General features: G+C 39.9%; 1 protein-coding gene across 4 annotated transcripts; it reads right to left on the bottom strand.

Annotated features, from left to right (window-relative positions):
* Positions 1-650: 650 nt before the first annotated feature.
* Positions 651-15,854, bottom strand: LOC108258986 (testis-expressed protein 2). Of its 4 annotated transcripts, none has more exons than XM_017458089.3 (12): positions 15,220-15,850; positions 8,275-9,550; positions 7,266-7,466; positions 6,680-6,965; positions 6,260-6,465; positions 5,632-5,775; positions 3,837-3,936; positions 3,301-3,436; positions 2,377-2,514; positions 2,067-2,276; positions 1,457-1,577; positions 651-1,147 (listed from the first exon to the last, which is right to left on the bottom strand). In XM_017458089.3, the coding sequence occupies exons 2-12, from the start codon at positions 9,436-9,438 to the stop codon at positions 1,097-1,099; spliced, it is 2,757 nt and encodes a 918-aa protein (XP_017313578.1). In that variant the 5' UTR covers positions 9,439-9,550; positions 15,220-15,850; the 3' UTR covers positions 651-1,096. The 4 variants fall into 4 exon arrangements, 3 of the variants coding, with proteins under 3 accessions (XP_017313578.1, XP_017313559.1, XP_053530739.1); XM_017458070.3 differs by having other exon boundaries at positions 651-1,228; positions 15,220-15,848; XM_053674764.1 differs by lacking the exon at positions 15,220-15,850 and adding an exon at positions 13,199-13,253 and having other exon boundaries at positions 651-1,228.
* Between the last annotated feature and the right edge of the window lie 841 nt (positions 15,855-16,695).

The raw sequence follows: 16,695 nt of genomic DNA, 5'->3' as shown, positions 1-16,695 counted from the left end.
ACTGACAGGCTGACCCCCCATGCCTTCAACCTCTGCAGCAATGCTGGCAGCACTCATACGTCTATTTCCCACAGACAACCTCTGGATATGATGCTGAGCACGTGCACTCATCTTCTTTGGTCGACCATGGCGAGGCCTGTTCTGAGTGGAACCTGTCCTGTTAAACCGCTGTATGGTCTTGGCCACTGTGCTGCAGCTCAGTGTCAGGGTCTTGGCAATCTTCTTATAGCCTAGGCCATCTTTATGTAGAGCAACCATTCTTTTTTCAGATCCTCAGAGAGTTCTTTGCCATGAGGTGCCATTTTGAACTTCCAGTGATTAGTATGAGGTAGTGTGATAGCGATGACACCAAATTTAACACACCAGCTCCCCATTCACACCTGAGACCTTGTAACACTAACAAGTCACATGACACTGGGGAGGGAAAATGGCTAACTGGGCCCAATTTAGACATTTTCACTTAGGGGTGTACTCACTTTTGTTGCTAGCGGTTTAGACATTAATGGCTGTGTGCTGAGTTATTTTGAGGGGACAGCAAATTTACACTGTTACATAAGCTGTACACTCACTACTTTACATTGTAGCAAAGTGTCATTTCTTCAGTGTTGTCACATGAAAAGATATAAATATTTACAAAAATGTGAGGGGTGTACTCACTTATGTGAGATACTGTATATTTTAGGGAAAAAATACAGAATCAATGCTATGGTAATCTGTCAAAAAGGAAACAAATATGACAGGATGTTAGCTATGTGACACAGACAGTAATATTCTTTCTTTTATTCCCAGCTCTGGTGTCTACATTATTACACTGTCAATTTATGGTCAAATGCTATTTTCGGAAAGCTCAGGACTCTGCATTCAGCAGTATCTTATACATTTGATTAGTATATGTTTTCCGTAGAAATTCAGGGGCCTCTGTTTGCAACATGGCTCATATTTTCCCACACACAATCAGCCATTTTCCATCAGAACTGTTTGTAGTTCAAGCACAGCTTCAGCAATTCCTCCTGGTATGTGCCTGGAATATTGTAAATATGGCACACACATGTTACATCTAGCACATTTTCACTTCTATGTCCTTTGCGTCCATGTCTCATTCTGAGCTCCGGCACTCCTGTTGATCCTGGCTTTCCCCTGAGAAATTCTGGGACATGTCAATATTGTCCATCCCAGAAGACATAAGAGGCAGGTACAGGTCATCCATGTTGGGCATTACAAAAATTTTCTGTATATGACCGAGATATAATACTGGTTAGAAATCTGTACAATGGCTAACACTGACTCACATTTAATTCAATATATTTAAAAATATATATTCAACTAGTAAAACTGCACATATGATATTCTGAGATATTGTTTTTCGACTTTGGAGTAAATAAATGTCGCATGATGTATGGGAGGGCGAAGGATACATATATTGTCAGTGTGTTTAGGCATGGATTTGTGAACTGACCTGAAATTCACACTGCAGTTTCCTCTCTATCCACTCAGTGACATGAGTGAATGTGACCTCTCTTTCACCCAGCATGGGCTTCACTCGCAGATCTAGCCTTGGCGGAACACGGAAACTGTACCTACACATGTATATATTCACACATACACACACAATTAAAAACAGGTAAAATGTTTTAGTTTACAACCCCAATTCTGGCCATCTATCTTTTTATCAGTGCTCAGTTCAAAAGCCTGCATCTCTGCTGGTATGGGGGTGCATTAGTGCCTATGGAATGCGCAGCTTACACATCTGGAAAGGCACCATCAATGCTGAACTTTTCCAGCCTTTTGTTGACCTGTCTCAAATTTTTTTAGACGTGTTGCGGCCATTAAATTCAAAATTACCTTATTTTTTCCTTAAAATGGTACATTTCCTCAGTTTAAACATGTGATATGTTTTCTATGTTCTATTGTGAATAAATATATGGGTTTATGAGATTTGCAAATTATTGCGTTCTGTTTTTATTTACATTTATTTATGTCTTACACAGCGTCCCAACTTTTTTTTGGAATTGGGGTTGTATTATAAATTTTTTTTTAAATCATTTTAAGTGGAGGACTCTCAGTACCATATTCGGTCAGTAGGGGGTGGTGGGATGTTGACAGCTAGAGTTCCTGAGAGTTCCAGCACTTCTACGCTAAGCAGCAGGGGAGTGTTGGATACTTCTGTGATTTTCTTTTTGATGTACTCATTTTCTGTGGCTTTCTGGAAATACTTTGATTTAGCAATCTTGTCCACAAAACGCAGAATTTTCCTACTTGTGCTGCTTCCACCATGCCTAGAGAGGCAGAGATCAAAGTGTGACTGACATTTCTAGTTAGAATGGTTATGATAAGAAAGAATAATTTGTAGTTCTAAGGCCATGAGAGGAATATTACCCCTCAGTCCCAGAGTGTATATTCTTATCTGCCAGAGGGCCTTGGGGCTCCGAGGGAATCACCTCCTCTTCATCAGATGAGCCTGCGCTGGATGACTCTTCATCACTGTCTGCAATAATACACACCCTGGGCCTTGTGCTAACACACACACACACACACACACACACACACACATGTGCACATTAATGTCAGGAGAGTTTCTACTAACCATACAATGTAAAACTCAAAGTAATCATTTGGGTCAGTTGGGGTAAAAATGTCTTCCAGCTGCACAGTGCCAGTGTTAGCTCGTCAACTTACAATACCTAGCTAGGATGGAGTAAACAAAATACTCCTTTTATATAACAAATCCTAAAACTAAAATCCAGCTGTAATATTTTGGTTTGTTTAGTGTTTTAGCTAGCTAACGTTAACTGACTAGCTGGGTTCTCTTGGCTCTGTTTTGTATACTGTCATGCTGGACAGAGCAAGGATCACATAACAGCAAGCATGCTAGTCAGCTAAAACTATTCTTTGAGAATAGAGATTTCATTCTTTTATGTGCATATTAACATTTTTATATCTCATAACTATTAATATTATGTAATAATAAGTAACATTAAGTAGACAAGTTAGGAATAGTTGGGCCTAATCCTTGCAGTGTAGAAGGGTGCAGCAGCAATGTTATTAAATGTTCTTCATTTTTCTAACCTTCAAAGATTATAAGAATTTACTAAAAAAGGTCAGTATTAGTACAATTTTTGAAACAATCTGTACAGTTTAAATCTGGAAAGCGGAAACATGCTGGAAGCGTGGAAAGCAGAAAGATATCTTCCAGCAGTGAGCCTCGTTATCGAGCCATCATTTATCACTGCCAAAGCTCATTGCAGGAGTGCAGACAGTACACACACACACACACACACACGCACACACTCTTCCTCATACCCCACAATTCTGCTGGGCTCAGTGATGCTGTAAGCCTCAGAGCAGCTCTCTCGGCCGAGCTTGCACAGATTCATCTTAGTCTCCAGAGTCATGTGCAGAGATCCAGTATACAACACTTCCAGCTCCAGCCACAGGCCTGCACACACACACAAACACACATACACTTACTTTGCTGCTATAATGTTATTTTCTAATAAATACAGATTTCATGGGGATTCTAATCATCTATATTTTAGTTGCATCCTACTTGTTGAATCCTATGTGTTCTGTCTTGCTTGACCTATATACGCTAATAAACACAAGAATGTCAAAATGTTTTCCCTGCTTCACTTCAGTACAGAGTCAACATCATACAAACTGCATCAACACTAATATATTAAATAACATGATAATATCGTGCTTATGACACACACACAGAGGAAGTCGAAAGTTGGGTTTGAAGTACAACACGCCCACTTTTAAAGTAAATGGTCTGGGCAATGTGGATTTGTCAGTCCGTTTAAGTGTGTGTGTGTGTGTGTGTGTGTTTGCCTCACCTCTGTGATCCACTGAAGGTCTGGAGGTACTCAACACTTGTGGCATGCATGTGCCCAAGTCCAGTTCAGCTAGAGTCAACTCATTCATGAAGTATGGCAACTGGGACAAAAAAACAAAAAATTTAATAACATTAATCTTAATGACATAAAATTTCACAAATAACTTACAGATAATCGCCACATGCCTTTTCTGTACAAATAAAAAAAAAGGCCTTCAAAGTAAGAATTACAGCAGGTCCATAAGTATTTGGACAGTGACACAATTTCCGTAATTGTGCCTCTGTACACCACCACAATGGATTTGAAATGAAGCAATCAAGACATGATTGAAGTGTAGACTTTCAGCTTTAACTCAAGGTGTTTAACAAAAATATTGGGGTTTTTTTAAAGGAATTACAGCCATTTGTTACAGAGTCCCTCCATTTTCACAGGCTCAAAAGTTAACAATCATAACTATTAGGATTATTTTTTAATACTTGGATGCAAATCCTTTGCAGTCAATGACTGCCTTGAAGTCTGGGATCCATGGACATCACCAAACACCGAGTTCCCGCCCTTGAGATTCATTGCTAGGTCTTTACTGCAGCCGCCTTCATTTGTTGCTTGTTTGTGGGCCTTCAGTTTTGTCTTCAGTAAGTGAAAAGCATGCTCAATTGGGTTGAGGTCATTTGGCATTTAAGAATATTTAATTTCTTTGCCTTAAGAAGCCCTTGGGTTGTTTTCGCGGTATGTTTTCGGTTGTTATCCATCTGTACTGTGCAGCGCAATCCTATCAGTTTTGCAGCATCACTGTTGTGGTGTACAGAGGAAAAATAATGAATTGTGTCACTGTCTGAATACTTATGGATCTGCACATCATTCAGCTTGAAAGATAAATGCAACAGTGGCAACTTTGAATCAGTAAAGTGTCAGGGCAATAAGGCCTGGCATCAGTGGCACAGCTCCACACTCCTTCTGTGTCAATCCTGAGTTTTTGGTTCCCGTCTACGTCTGGTTTAAGGGTTATCACCATGTATGTATCAGTGGGTTTCTGCCACCTCCTAAATTGGCTACTCTATATTGAGGTATGAATGTGTGTTTGTGTGTGCATGGTAGTGGCTCTGTAGCTGTGGGCTACTGATTGGATTGTTGGATCCTTGAGCAAGACTATTAACCATCAACTACAACCACTAGTTATATCCTGTCTCAGCTGTAAGCTGCTTTGGTTAAAAGTCTCAGCCAAATGAGAAAATGTAAATGGTAGCCCCATCCAGAGTGTATTCAAGCCCAGTAGGATAGGTTCATCCAACACAACCTGGACCAGGTTTCATCCTTAATCTTGTAAGTATCTCATTCTCAAGCCCATCTTTCTTTATGGCTTCAGGCAGCTGATTCATCACTACACTACAAAATATTTTGTGCCTCAACTCTAATATGGACTGTCATGAGCAGTTTTATGGAGAGAAAGCAAGAGAGAGAGAGAGAGAGAGAGAGGGAGAGAGAGAGAGAGAGAGAGAGAGAGAGAGCTTGTTCCATCCACCAGTCTAAGAAGTAGTGGGTAGAGTTTGTCCATCTTAGACAGGGTTATTACAGTTCAGGAACAAACAGACAACTGTTATTAGCCTCAACCTGAAAAGACAAAAGCATTAGGCTTGTGTTCAAATGGATAACTTACGTAACTTGTGCTTACAATGAACTAGTATGGAAGAAGACACTACAATGAATGAATCCTTTTAATCTTTATAAGGGTATAGTTATTTGTTACCATTTACCTTGTTAGGTTCTCTTCATCATGCCTTCAGCTTTACTTTCTTACCCTAATCTTGCTCAGCTTTTTCTGGATCTTGTGGGCCACCTGGTCAGCCCAGTACTTCTCCTGCAAGAAATCCCAGAAGATCCTCCCAATCACGGCATTAATCCAGGCCAGATCTCTGCACCCTGCTACTGGATCACTGGAGAACTGCAACCAGGAGAAAAGAAGAACACAAGCTTGCAACCACCAGGAGCAATCCATGGGGACATTACTATCAGATAATTTGATTACATTGTTTAATGGTTAGAGGTGAGATTTTGGTCAAGGTAAAACTGAGGGGTATGTTAATGCTTAAAAGGTTATAGAAAGTGCCTAAACATTGCTTCTTATTTAAAAAATCAATCCTTATACTGTGCAAAGGGGGCTGGTGGGGAGTCTGGTGTGGTTTTCTGCCGTTGTAGCCTAACTGTCTTAAGGTATTGTGCATTTTGAATTGCTTTTCTTCTCACCACGGTTATAAAGAGCGGTTATTTTAGTTAACGTAACCTTGCTGTCAGCTTAAACCAATACGGCCATTGGCTGGCTGGACAATTTCATGAATGAGCAGGTGTACAGTGTTCATATTAAAGTGGTCTGCAAATGTAGTTCTCTGGGTGTTTAAGTTCTGACAAGGGTTTTCTGGATTGCTCACCCTCTTTGTGTCAATAGGGCTGCCTGGCTCACTATGACAGGGGCTGGGCGTGAGGCTACAGCTCTCTGGCGTGATGAAGTGGGCCATATAGGAGTTGTAGTCCAGCAGAATCTTCTCTCTCACTGAGCCAGCCAGCTCCCTTAGACCCAGCATCAAGGCTAGGTCATCACTGCTGCCCTGACTGGAGTCTCCAGCACTACACACCTCTGGAGAAATAGAAAGTGAAAACATGGAAATTTATTGCTATACATATATATATATTATTGCATTGGCTGCAACATTCATGACAAACTTGCTTTCTTGCTTTGGGCTTTTCAACTGGAAGTGAATTTGGACCAATCAATCTGAATCTATATATCATGAAATCTATATATTGTGATTTTGGTTGGCAGCAGCTTCATGTCTGTATCAATTCTGCACCTGGTTTTGACTCTTTCCTGCAGATCTTGGTTTTTGAAGCTAAAAGGAAGTGCTGGTACCACTCCTCTTTCTCTCTCCCTGTACGCCCAAACAGGTACAGAGTGGTGGTCTGGTCTGCTTCCATCTCCACCTGTTTGAGTTTTTCTTCTCTCTCACTCTTTGCCTCTGCTGCCTCACTGACATGCTCTTCTTCTACACACTGCTCTTCTTCAGCCAGCATAATGCAGATGGGATATTTCCTATTCCAGACTCTTTTTTTCGCCAAGATTGCTGGCAGCAGAGACACCTGTCAAAGGGAGAACAACGGCAAGTCAAGTAAATTGAGTTAGGTACTTTTCAGAGTTTGTTAGTTTAGTTTGACTGTAGAATATTTTCTTTCCTATCCACTCTGAGGAAAAATATATATTTCAATGCAAAATTACATTTTTATTGGGAGCCTGCTATTGTTGCTCATAATACTCACAGCACTATTAGCACAAATGAGGTACATGGGAACAATTAGTGCACAATAAAGAGATACCAACAAAAAAAAATCCCAAAAGCTATGCCACAAGACATAAAGACACATGGTTGGGCTGTACCTGACCTTGCTATTGGATAGCTGGAAACATCGTGAGCGCACAAATGTAGCATCATGGGTAGGCTCAGTGAAGGTGGCTTGCCGTGGGATGTTGATGCGTGGGTATGCCAGGCGTAGATTACATCCATCCAAAGTGACATAGACAGAGTGGCACAGAGAGAGGTGATATGTCTCTGGGTCATAGCTGTACATCTCATTCATCCAGCCCTGCAGTGCATCCCAGAGAACATTGATTTATTACATCTGCTGCTCTTGGATAATATTTAACATATAATTAACAGGTCTGTACCGAATTGTTGGAGTTCTGAATCAATAGTGAATACAAACCCTATCATTTCATTCCCAGGACCAAAAACAGTCTTGTAGGATCTGCCTTTTCCTAAAGCTTCATTTTGTAAAGTTTCTCCTGTGCAGCAAGCTGATCTAATTAATTCCTGAAAACTCATCTCTCTGCCTCATGTAGTCATTGTTCTACTATTTTACTATTTCATTTTCTCAAAGAAGCTCCAAAACAAAGTCAAACAAAGTGAGGACTGATACATTTTCAATGCCTCTCTGCAAACCATCTATCTATTCTGAGATATTGCTTCTATATCAAAGTTTTGCTGTTTTACTAGCACAGCAACTCTCACGCATAGATAAATAAAGTATAATTAAATTAAGAATATACTGAGGGGGTATGATACAAAGCAGATGTGTTCTGTAAGATTTTCTCTTGTGGATAGGTGCATTAATCCAGATTAACTGCTAACATCTGTTTCAGTGGTTTGTCTGTGTGGTGTGTGTGCGTGTGTGTGTGTGTGTGTGTGTGTGTGTGTGTGTGTGTGTGTGTGTGTGTGTGTGGTTGCATGAGTAAAAAAGTCCTAGGTAGTGCAAACATAAGCATTACTGGGACTATAACGTCAATACGTGAGCAACTAAATAGCTGAAGTTGGATATAGAGTAAGGTTATCCAGAGTCACTGAATCCTGACTACTGCAAACGAATCTTGGGTTGATCTGCATGCAGACCTGACCTGAAGCTCTCTCTTTGCTGTCTCTCTCAGCGCTGTGCCTATGGCCTCCATCGGCAGGTTGTCAGTGGGGGAAGAGACTGGCATCTCAGTGGCAGCAGGTCGCTGTGGTGCTAGCATCATTACCACTGTCAGACCCAGCATGAATCCACACGCCAGTCCTAGGGACAGTCCTGTCACATAGGAAGACAGTGGTAGCACAAAGAAGCTGTAAGCCAGCAAACCCACACATACCAGCCATCTGCCTGGGTCTGAGGAGGTGGTATATATGGCAGATGGTGCTTTGACACCCTTCTGCTCCGGGTTTTTGACCTCTGAATGCTCCTGAATTTCCAGCACTTGCATGACATCACCGTAAGTGCAGATCTCATAGCGACTGCTCTCGCTGCCTAGCTTGCAGCACATCTCAGAAGTAAAGCTTGGTGTCAGGTCTTTTCTGAGCTTCCGTAGTGGGGTTTCACACACTTCAGTTTGACTCCCATTTTCTTTGTCCCATCCTCCAGCTCCAACCTCACTCCGAATTGATATATCTCCTGCAGCACCACTTTGGGAGGCAGGTGAGTCACCTTTCGGTGACTTAGGGCTGCCACTGTCCTCCCCAATAATCTTGCTGAGCTTACTAAATGGCTCCTGCATGGCCTCAGACAATTTACGGCGCGTGTCCTCCAGTTCTGCCATCAGCAAGCTTCCAGAGCTTATCAGGTTTGGACGGGACTCTGTGGGAGAAGATGGCACCGTCCTGGGCAAGGGTTCTGCATCCTGGATCTTGGGCGTCTGGCCCAGTTGTTTCCAAGGATGCATATGGAGCTTGGAGTCAGAGTTGGAGAGGCAGAATTCAGATTCTCTTTGTGAGATCTCCATGGAGAGAGACTCAACAAGGCTGAGCATGGGATTGAGCCTTAGCAAGGAAGACTCTTTAGACTCTTTATTGGAGGAAGCTGAAGAGGATTTGATGATGCAGCTCATGGAGGAGGGAGGTGCGGTGCTTCCAAGGGTCATGGTTGAGAGCTCACCAAGGGCACTGGGGGTGGAAGAAGAGAGTGGAAAGTGGAAAGCAGAATAGTGGAGAGCTGGCTGGTTGCTCCCTCTGCCATGTGGTTTCTTTTTGGAGAAGGAGACGGTGGGACCCTTCTCATCAGGGTCCAAGAAGAGCTCACTGTCTTCCATGATTGCAGTTAGTGTTTATGCATGTGTTGGGCTGATGCTGAAATGGTGGCCATAGAGCTGGAACTGTAGTCTCTAGACAAGGTCATTCTCTCCACCAATAGCAAAAGCACAGCTAAAAAGAAACAGAACAAACATATAGTAGTCACTCAATACATGTCATGTCATATTATGTTTTGGAATCATTCCATCAATTCTATCTACCAGCATATTTTTCATCAAACTACTGATGAACAATTATTGCCACGTTTGCACAAACTTGTACAGAAAGGTTGTCGGTGAATTATTTACTTTAGCCTCATGGGACCTCATTTGGATGACGGAAAGGTCCTTCTGTTCAGTCTGACATTCAATCTAAAGTAAAATATGTAAATCAAACTAGAATGGAGAGAGAAAAAAAGTGGGAAGATCTCTAAAAGTGCCAGTCTAAAGTGTCCAACTGTATGCGTCTATGTATGTGTGTGCACATACTTTTTGTGAGCCAGTGTTACTGTATGTTTTTAACCTAGATTCTGTCGGAGGAAATAGGACAGAACTACAGGTTTAAACCAGCATATGCAGACTCCACCACTAGCAGTAATCGGCTATACGATGCTTTATAGGTTTAAAGAGATCATGGCTCTGAGCTGCTGAGTCCGGAAGGTTTATATTTGGCATTTCATTTTCTGAAAGCTTAGAAGTGTAAGTAACAAGCCTATTGAGGCCAATGGGACAAATTCACAGATAACACACAACAGTGGAAATACATACACTGTGTTGAAGACAATTCTTTCTTAGTTTAATAGTAAGAATAGAATTTGAAGCTAAGTCACTATTACCTTTTGGTAGCAGTAGAATAATCAAATAATAAAAATCATTGTTTACATGGTAAAGAGCTGAGTTAATAGGGCTGGCAGGCCAGTTACAACATTTCAAATACAACATTTAAATCAATATCAGTGCAGCCCAAATGTGAATGCCAATGACTCTCAGTTGATTGTAAAGACACCATGATGTCACAGAAATTAACTGGTGTCTCTCTGTGCTCGCTCAAATCCAAATCCAAAGGTCTATATTGTTCTTTACTGAAAACATGGTAAAACTTCAAAGAAAGCATCATCGATTTTACACTGAATATTTTGCATAGATCTTACACTGAATATCTTTTGTCTAGTCATTGCCATGACCTATTGAACTATGGAATCCTACATCAGAACTTTGTAACTGAATATATTTTACACCACAGCCAATCTTGTGCAATCTTGTGTCACACCAGGGGTGTCCAATCTTATCTGGAAAAGGCCGGTGTGGGTGCAGGTATTCATTCTAGCCAAGCAGAAACCACATCTGAATCTATTGAAAGCCAAGATCAACTTATTAAACAGGTTGCATCAGGTGTAGCTCTTGCCTGATTGGAATGAAAACCTGCACCCACACTGTGCCCTTTGCAGATAAGATTGGACACCCCTGTGCCAGACAGTCTTGTGCAGCCTACAGCTGCACTTCATTAACAGTTTTCTATTAGGCTAGACAGTATAGTGTAGCTGAACCTTGCTCCACCACCTTATGTGGACTTAGCTTTCTCATCTCTATCCAGAAAATGCTATAAAAAATCTCCGTTTTAAACCCGGCGGGTATACAGGCCCTGTACAAGTGCAGACGGCTCAAATTCATTTGGCTGTGTTTTAGTGCTGTATCTCAGTTTGACCGTGTAAGAGCATTTTCCTTAATTACTCCAGCACTAAGCAGAATAAGTTGACTATACTGACTGTGCAACATTTTCTAGGCCATTAATAAATTAAACAAATGAATTCAGCAACCTAATCTGCTGATTAACCCAATCAGCATACCATATCTGCTGACTACACTTGTACTGCTTCACTTCTAAACAGTTGAATGCATCATTGTTTTTACTATACAAATGTATTAAGGCAAAATCTGTAGAGTAAAATAACACACCACAACACCTTTGAATTCTCAGTTGTGACTGGTCAGAAAGTGCTGATTAATTTTCATAACAGCTCAGACAGTAGTGCTGACTGAAAGGTAAATCCTAAATGTATATTAATGTACTCATTCTAATATCCTATTGTTTGTACAGTAACAGCTAATTCACAGGAAACTATGCACAGTATAGGGCAGATGCCCAACATAACCTAAGCTTAATAATAACTGGAATAACAAACCAAGTACTGAGGTAAAACTGTTCTGAGGAAAGTCTTCAGGTCAGAACAAGCTCCATTATATGTCTGATTATAAAAAAAAGGTGGTGGTGGTGGTGGGAGGGTGATATATAGATATAACGTACAGTAAATGATTTAAAATATTTAATATATATCCATGTCAAATTTACAAACAATGTTTTGACTCATACTCACAAATATGAAGAAACAAGTATGTATTCATATATATTCAATATACATTTTTATGTGAAGGTTACATAAAAATAAATCAAGTTCTAAATGTGTCATTCCATCTCAAGTGGTCCAATACAGGCTGATTGACCATTTTTAATTTTCCTAATTTTTTTTTTTTGATTATCTCTATGTATTGGCATTGCAAAAGCACAAGCTGTTTTATTTATTTATTTTTTACTTGGTTTAACTACTACGGCCAAATTTAGATTACAGAGCTGTTTACGGAAACCTCAATATCTCAGCTCAGGATGGGCCTAGCTCCTTAGAGCAAAAAATGATCTCTAGAGCACCTTACAAGGTACATGTAAACATTGTGCCCATTCTTGTTCATTATAGTTAGAACTTAGGTCCAAATGCAATGCTCAAGATTTTGCACAGTTCCACAATTAGGGACAATTTATAATGGGAAGGGTTCAATTCTCAGACAATTTGCCAAAAGGAATGGGCTAAATTTGAACCACAATGCTGCATAAACCTAACTACTTCATACTGTGAATGTCTCAAAGCTGTAACTGTCGACAACGACTTTGCAGCAAAGTACTAATGTTGTTAAGTTGAGGTGTTTAAGTCTGAAATACTGTACTGGGTTCATGCAGTGTTTCCTCAAAATACCATACATGATAAACAGAAAAGTTGTAATCTTTTTTTTTGTTCAAACCAAAAACGGTTATTTTGCCTGCCATTTTGTTTGCTTAGTTAATCTGCTTTTAGACATGACTGTTACTGATATGAATCAGTCAGCTGCATGAATCTACAAGCCTGTTTTCGAAAGAAATCTGCTCCACCCTCACTTCACCCCATTCTTTGTATTTTTATTACTATCATTGGTGCTGTTACATTTGGTTATAAAAAATTCCACAGTAGAGTGTTTACATGGAAAATCAAAGAGATACGAACAGAACGTGAGTCTCTAGAGATCAGTAATATGTGTCTTGTATATATATTTTTATATACAGCTTTTAATAAACTTGCAAGAATGTATAAAAATGGGGTTTTTAGGTGTCAAAATACTTTTTTCCCTCAGTTTGATTTTTTTAACATATCTATTTTATGCTCATGAATACATACTTTTTTTGTTAATATTTATAAGTACAATGTTGAAAGATGTTACGTGTGTAAATTTGAAGTGCATATGCACTGGAAGTATATTGAATTACAATAACAGAAGCGTTCAAATACTTACCGGTATTTCCGCTCACACACACACACACACACACACACACACACACACACACATATATGTTTCGTATAGCATTTCATTCTTTACTAAAAAAAAGAAGTAATTGTTGTTAAATTACCGTGGTATAAGAAAAATAAAACATTTCAGGATGTACTATTGTTATATATATATAAAAAAAATCATCAACCTCAGGCTGGACTCAGTAACTCTGCTTTGTGTTGAGCCATATCACTCCACCCTGTCATTGATTGTTTCCTATAAAAGCATGTGCCATCAAGTTTTACTTCTTACCTATCCTATTCCCTCCCCTGGGGGCTGACTGGCACAGAGCTAGGGCAAAATGGGGTTACATTAAGTGCTTATGTGTGTTACTACAGTACATCTGCTTGCTGTCATGTTACTAACTACTCCTACATCTACACCATTCCACATCCCACGTTTTTCATAGCACCTGTGCTATGAAAGTAAACATGTGTCTTATTAGTCAGTCAACATGTGCATATAAAGTTCCATTTGTGCCTTTGTTTCTTTGAAATGGCTCAACGTTCATTGTGTAGTTTCAACTGTTTATTTAGGTATATTAGTACTTCCTGATTTGCCCAGCCTGTATATATTTATGATTCAACCTGTGTATGACTGTACTTCACGAAATAATGCCAAATAAAGTCAATATAATACACATAATAAGTACATGCATGCTGCTCTATCTGGTTGTTCTGATTCAGCATATCAACAACAGCAGCTTCCTTTACCATCTAAGGTTCTTAATAGCAGAGCAGGATAATAGGCTATGGGGTAATGTTATATAGGGACAGGTTGATTGAGGATAGAGTGACGTGCAGGAGGTGGACCTGTATTTCTGTCAGTGGATCATAAGCAGATCTGAGGATCTAATCACTGAACAGCAAGAATGAGGTTGCTAGAGGACAGCATTAAGAGTCACAGTTTCCAGTGTAAAGTTTGTAATGGGAGCAGTGAAATTAATTTATCAGTAGTTCAACAATGATATTACAATATTAGGGCATTATATCATCAACGGCAGAATAAGAATGACATGGGGCATTCCATCCATTTTCCATACCACTTATCCTACACAGGGTTGAGGGGGAGCCTGGAGCCTATCCTGGGGAACTCAGGGTATAAGGCAGGGGAAGCCATGGATGGGGTGCAAACCCATTGTAGGGCACAACTGCACACACATCCACACACTATAGGCAATTTGGAAATGCCAATTAGCCTAAAGCATATGTCTTTGAACTGGGGGAGGAAACCCACAAAAATGGGGAGAACATGCAAACTCTGTGCACACAAGGTAGCGGCGGGATTCAAATACCCAACCCCAGAGGTTCAAGGCAAATGTGCTAACCACATTAAACCATCATGCCCATGGGGCATCATTGCTATACTGGAGGTAAACTTGAGGTTGAGGTTCTGTTTCCTGGCTTTTTGTGTAAATTGCACTTTGATTAGACAAAGTGTGCTTAGTATATAAGACACAACTGTCACTGATTTCTTTCAAACACAGACAGACTGTAGATTCAGTGGCAGTTGTGTTTTACTATACAAGACAATGTTATTATATATTCATGTGATTTTAGCTTTGAAAACTAGGGTACTATTGAAAACTACCATATATATATTTATATACTGTACAGTAGAGTGTTTGCATTGAAATTAAAAGGGACATGAATGGAACATGAGTCCCTAAAGATAAGCAATGTGTGCCTTACCTCATTATTTCTATACAGTGGGTTTGAATAAATTTGCTATTTTTTCTAAAAACATGATTTTGCCTCGTCATTATGGATTAGTGTGTGGAGATTAATGGTGAAAAAGTAAATGCAATCCATTTTAAATGTCATCTGTAACACAATAAAGGGGTCTGGATACCTTCCAAACCCACTGTAGATCTGTTAAACTCATCTATACAGCTAATTATTCATCTTTAAAAGAGATAGCCTATACATAGGCTACTGTTACAATGAGAGTCATTCACAAAAAATACTTTTCTTCTTATTATACCCTTCATTTACACTAAGGGATTCTCCTAGTCTATACACGCTCACATTATGTTAAAGAATAGCCTAAAGAAATGCAATGCAATAATGTTGCACATTCTCCATGTAAGCTTTTGACTTAGTTCAATGTCAATAATTAGTTCTTCAGTAGGTTACACCAATTCTACACAGACTTTTCTGATGAACTCACCTGAATGTCACCATCACGTCGGGCGAGAGGCGTAAATAATCTTCACAGGTGTCAGAAGAAGCAGGAGGACAGCGTATTCCTGAAGTCGTTTAGAGCGCAGGGGTCCTCTGCTGTAGCATCCTTGTGCACGCGAGCGCACGCGCATTCAAATTCAGTGAGGAAATAAACACACTTTATTCAGTGTTCATTTGAGTTCAGTTAGGCTCGTTGAACCGCTACAGGAGTCAGTTCATCACTTGGCTTTAAGTCAGTGTTAATCACAAAGCGAGAAACGTCCGGTTTCAGATCGCGCGCACGTTTCCCCTCGACGAGACTGTCCTAGAAGACGTTACCTAGCGACTATTCGGGCAATCGCGAGCTCTTTATTTACTTCCTGTTTTGGTCAGGATGCACGCACAAAAAGTGTAAAGTGTCCCATCTCGCTCCGTTCCGTTTTATTAGCAGTAGCGTTTTCTAATCCGGATTAGTTGTAGGCTAATGTTAGTGAGCTGAGCCCTCCGGTTTGTTCACGCGCTCCCGCTGCTGCAGTATAGACTACAGAGTCCGGTATAATCTGGCTCAGGACCGCAATGCTATATAATCTCTTATATAATCTCACAACAGCCGACTCGCAGCACTGAATCCACACTGCACAGTGAAATCAGCCTGGACACAAACTGTACCTGTTACCTTTATTCCAAATTTTACACATGTAGAAATGTGACTGTGGATACAGTTGCATTAGGCTACAACTATCTAAATTGAACGGTGGATTTATGGCTTTATTGTTGGTTCTTGTATTCTAATTTAAATAGTTATTTAAAAAAAAAAAATTCCAGTAAAAATTTCTCATAACTGGCTTCTTGTTGTTGTTGTTTTTATTTTAAGGGTGAACATCAATATGTTGCTCTGTAATCCCTGATTACAGTTTGATATAACTGAAAACCTAAATTATTAAAGGGTGAGCTAAGCACAAGTGGGCCACCAGGAAGCTGTCATAAATGCTGTTCATTCACACCAATTATTATTTTGTACGTTTTGTAGAAGTACTTAACGTGATCTGCATTAACTTATTTTGAAACATATAATTTACAGCATAAATAAAATATATAACAAGACACAGGAATGCACTGGGATGCACCAGGGACACTGGTAGGAATATACTGTAAATATGTATATACACACAGGAATGCAGCACCAAGGAAACTGGTAGGAATATACTGTATATATGTATATACACACATAGGAATGCAGCACCAGTGATACTTGTAGGAATATACTGTAAATATGTATATACACACAGGATTGCAGCACCAAGGACACTGGTAGGAATATACTGTAAATATGTATATACACACAGGAATGCAGCACCAAGGACACTGGTAGGAATATACTGTATATATTTACAGTATATACACACACAGGAATGTAACACCAGGGACACTGGTAGGAATATACTGTATACATGTATACACACACACACACACACACACACAC

This window comes from Ictalurus punctatus, chromosome 2, assembly GCF_001660625.3.
Source record: "Ictalurus punctatus breed USDA103 chromosome 2, Coco_2.0, whole genome shotgun sequence".
Taxonomy (NCBI): domain Eukaryota; kingdom Metazoa; phylum Chordata; class Actinopteri; order Siluriformes; family Ictaluridae; genus Ictalurus; species Ictalurus punctatus.
The sequence above is the reverse complement of the archived record's forward strand: the minus strand, read 5'-3'. Positions and strand labels throughout refer to the sequence as shown.

What these genes read in the sequence shown, in the direction of transcription:
- LOC108258986 (XM_017458070.3), bottom strand. Translation starts at nt 9,438, where the DNA reads ATGGAAGACAGTGAGCTCTTCTTGGACCCTGATGAGAAGGGTCCCACC. An exon ending in CAGCAAAGAGAGAGCTTCAG is followed by an intron (nt 7,467 to 8,274) that starts GTCAGGTCTGCA and finishes GATGCACTGCAG; the next exon opens with GGCTGGATGAATGAGATGTA. An exon ending in AACTGCAGTGTGAATTTCAG is followed by an intron (nt 1,229 to 1,456) that starts GTCAGTTCACAA and finishes GGTCATATACAG; the next exon opens with AAAATTTTTGTAATGCCCAA.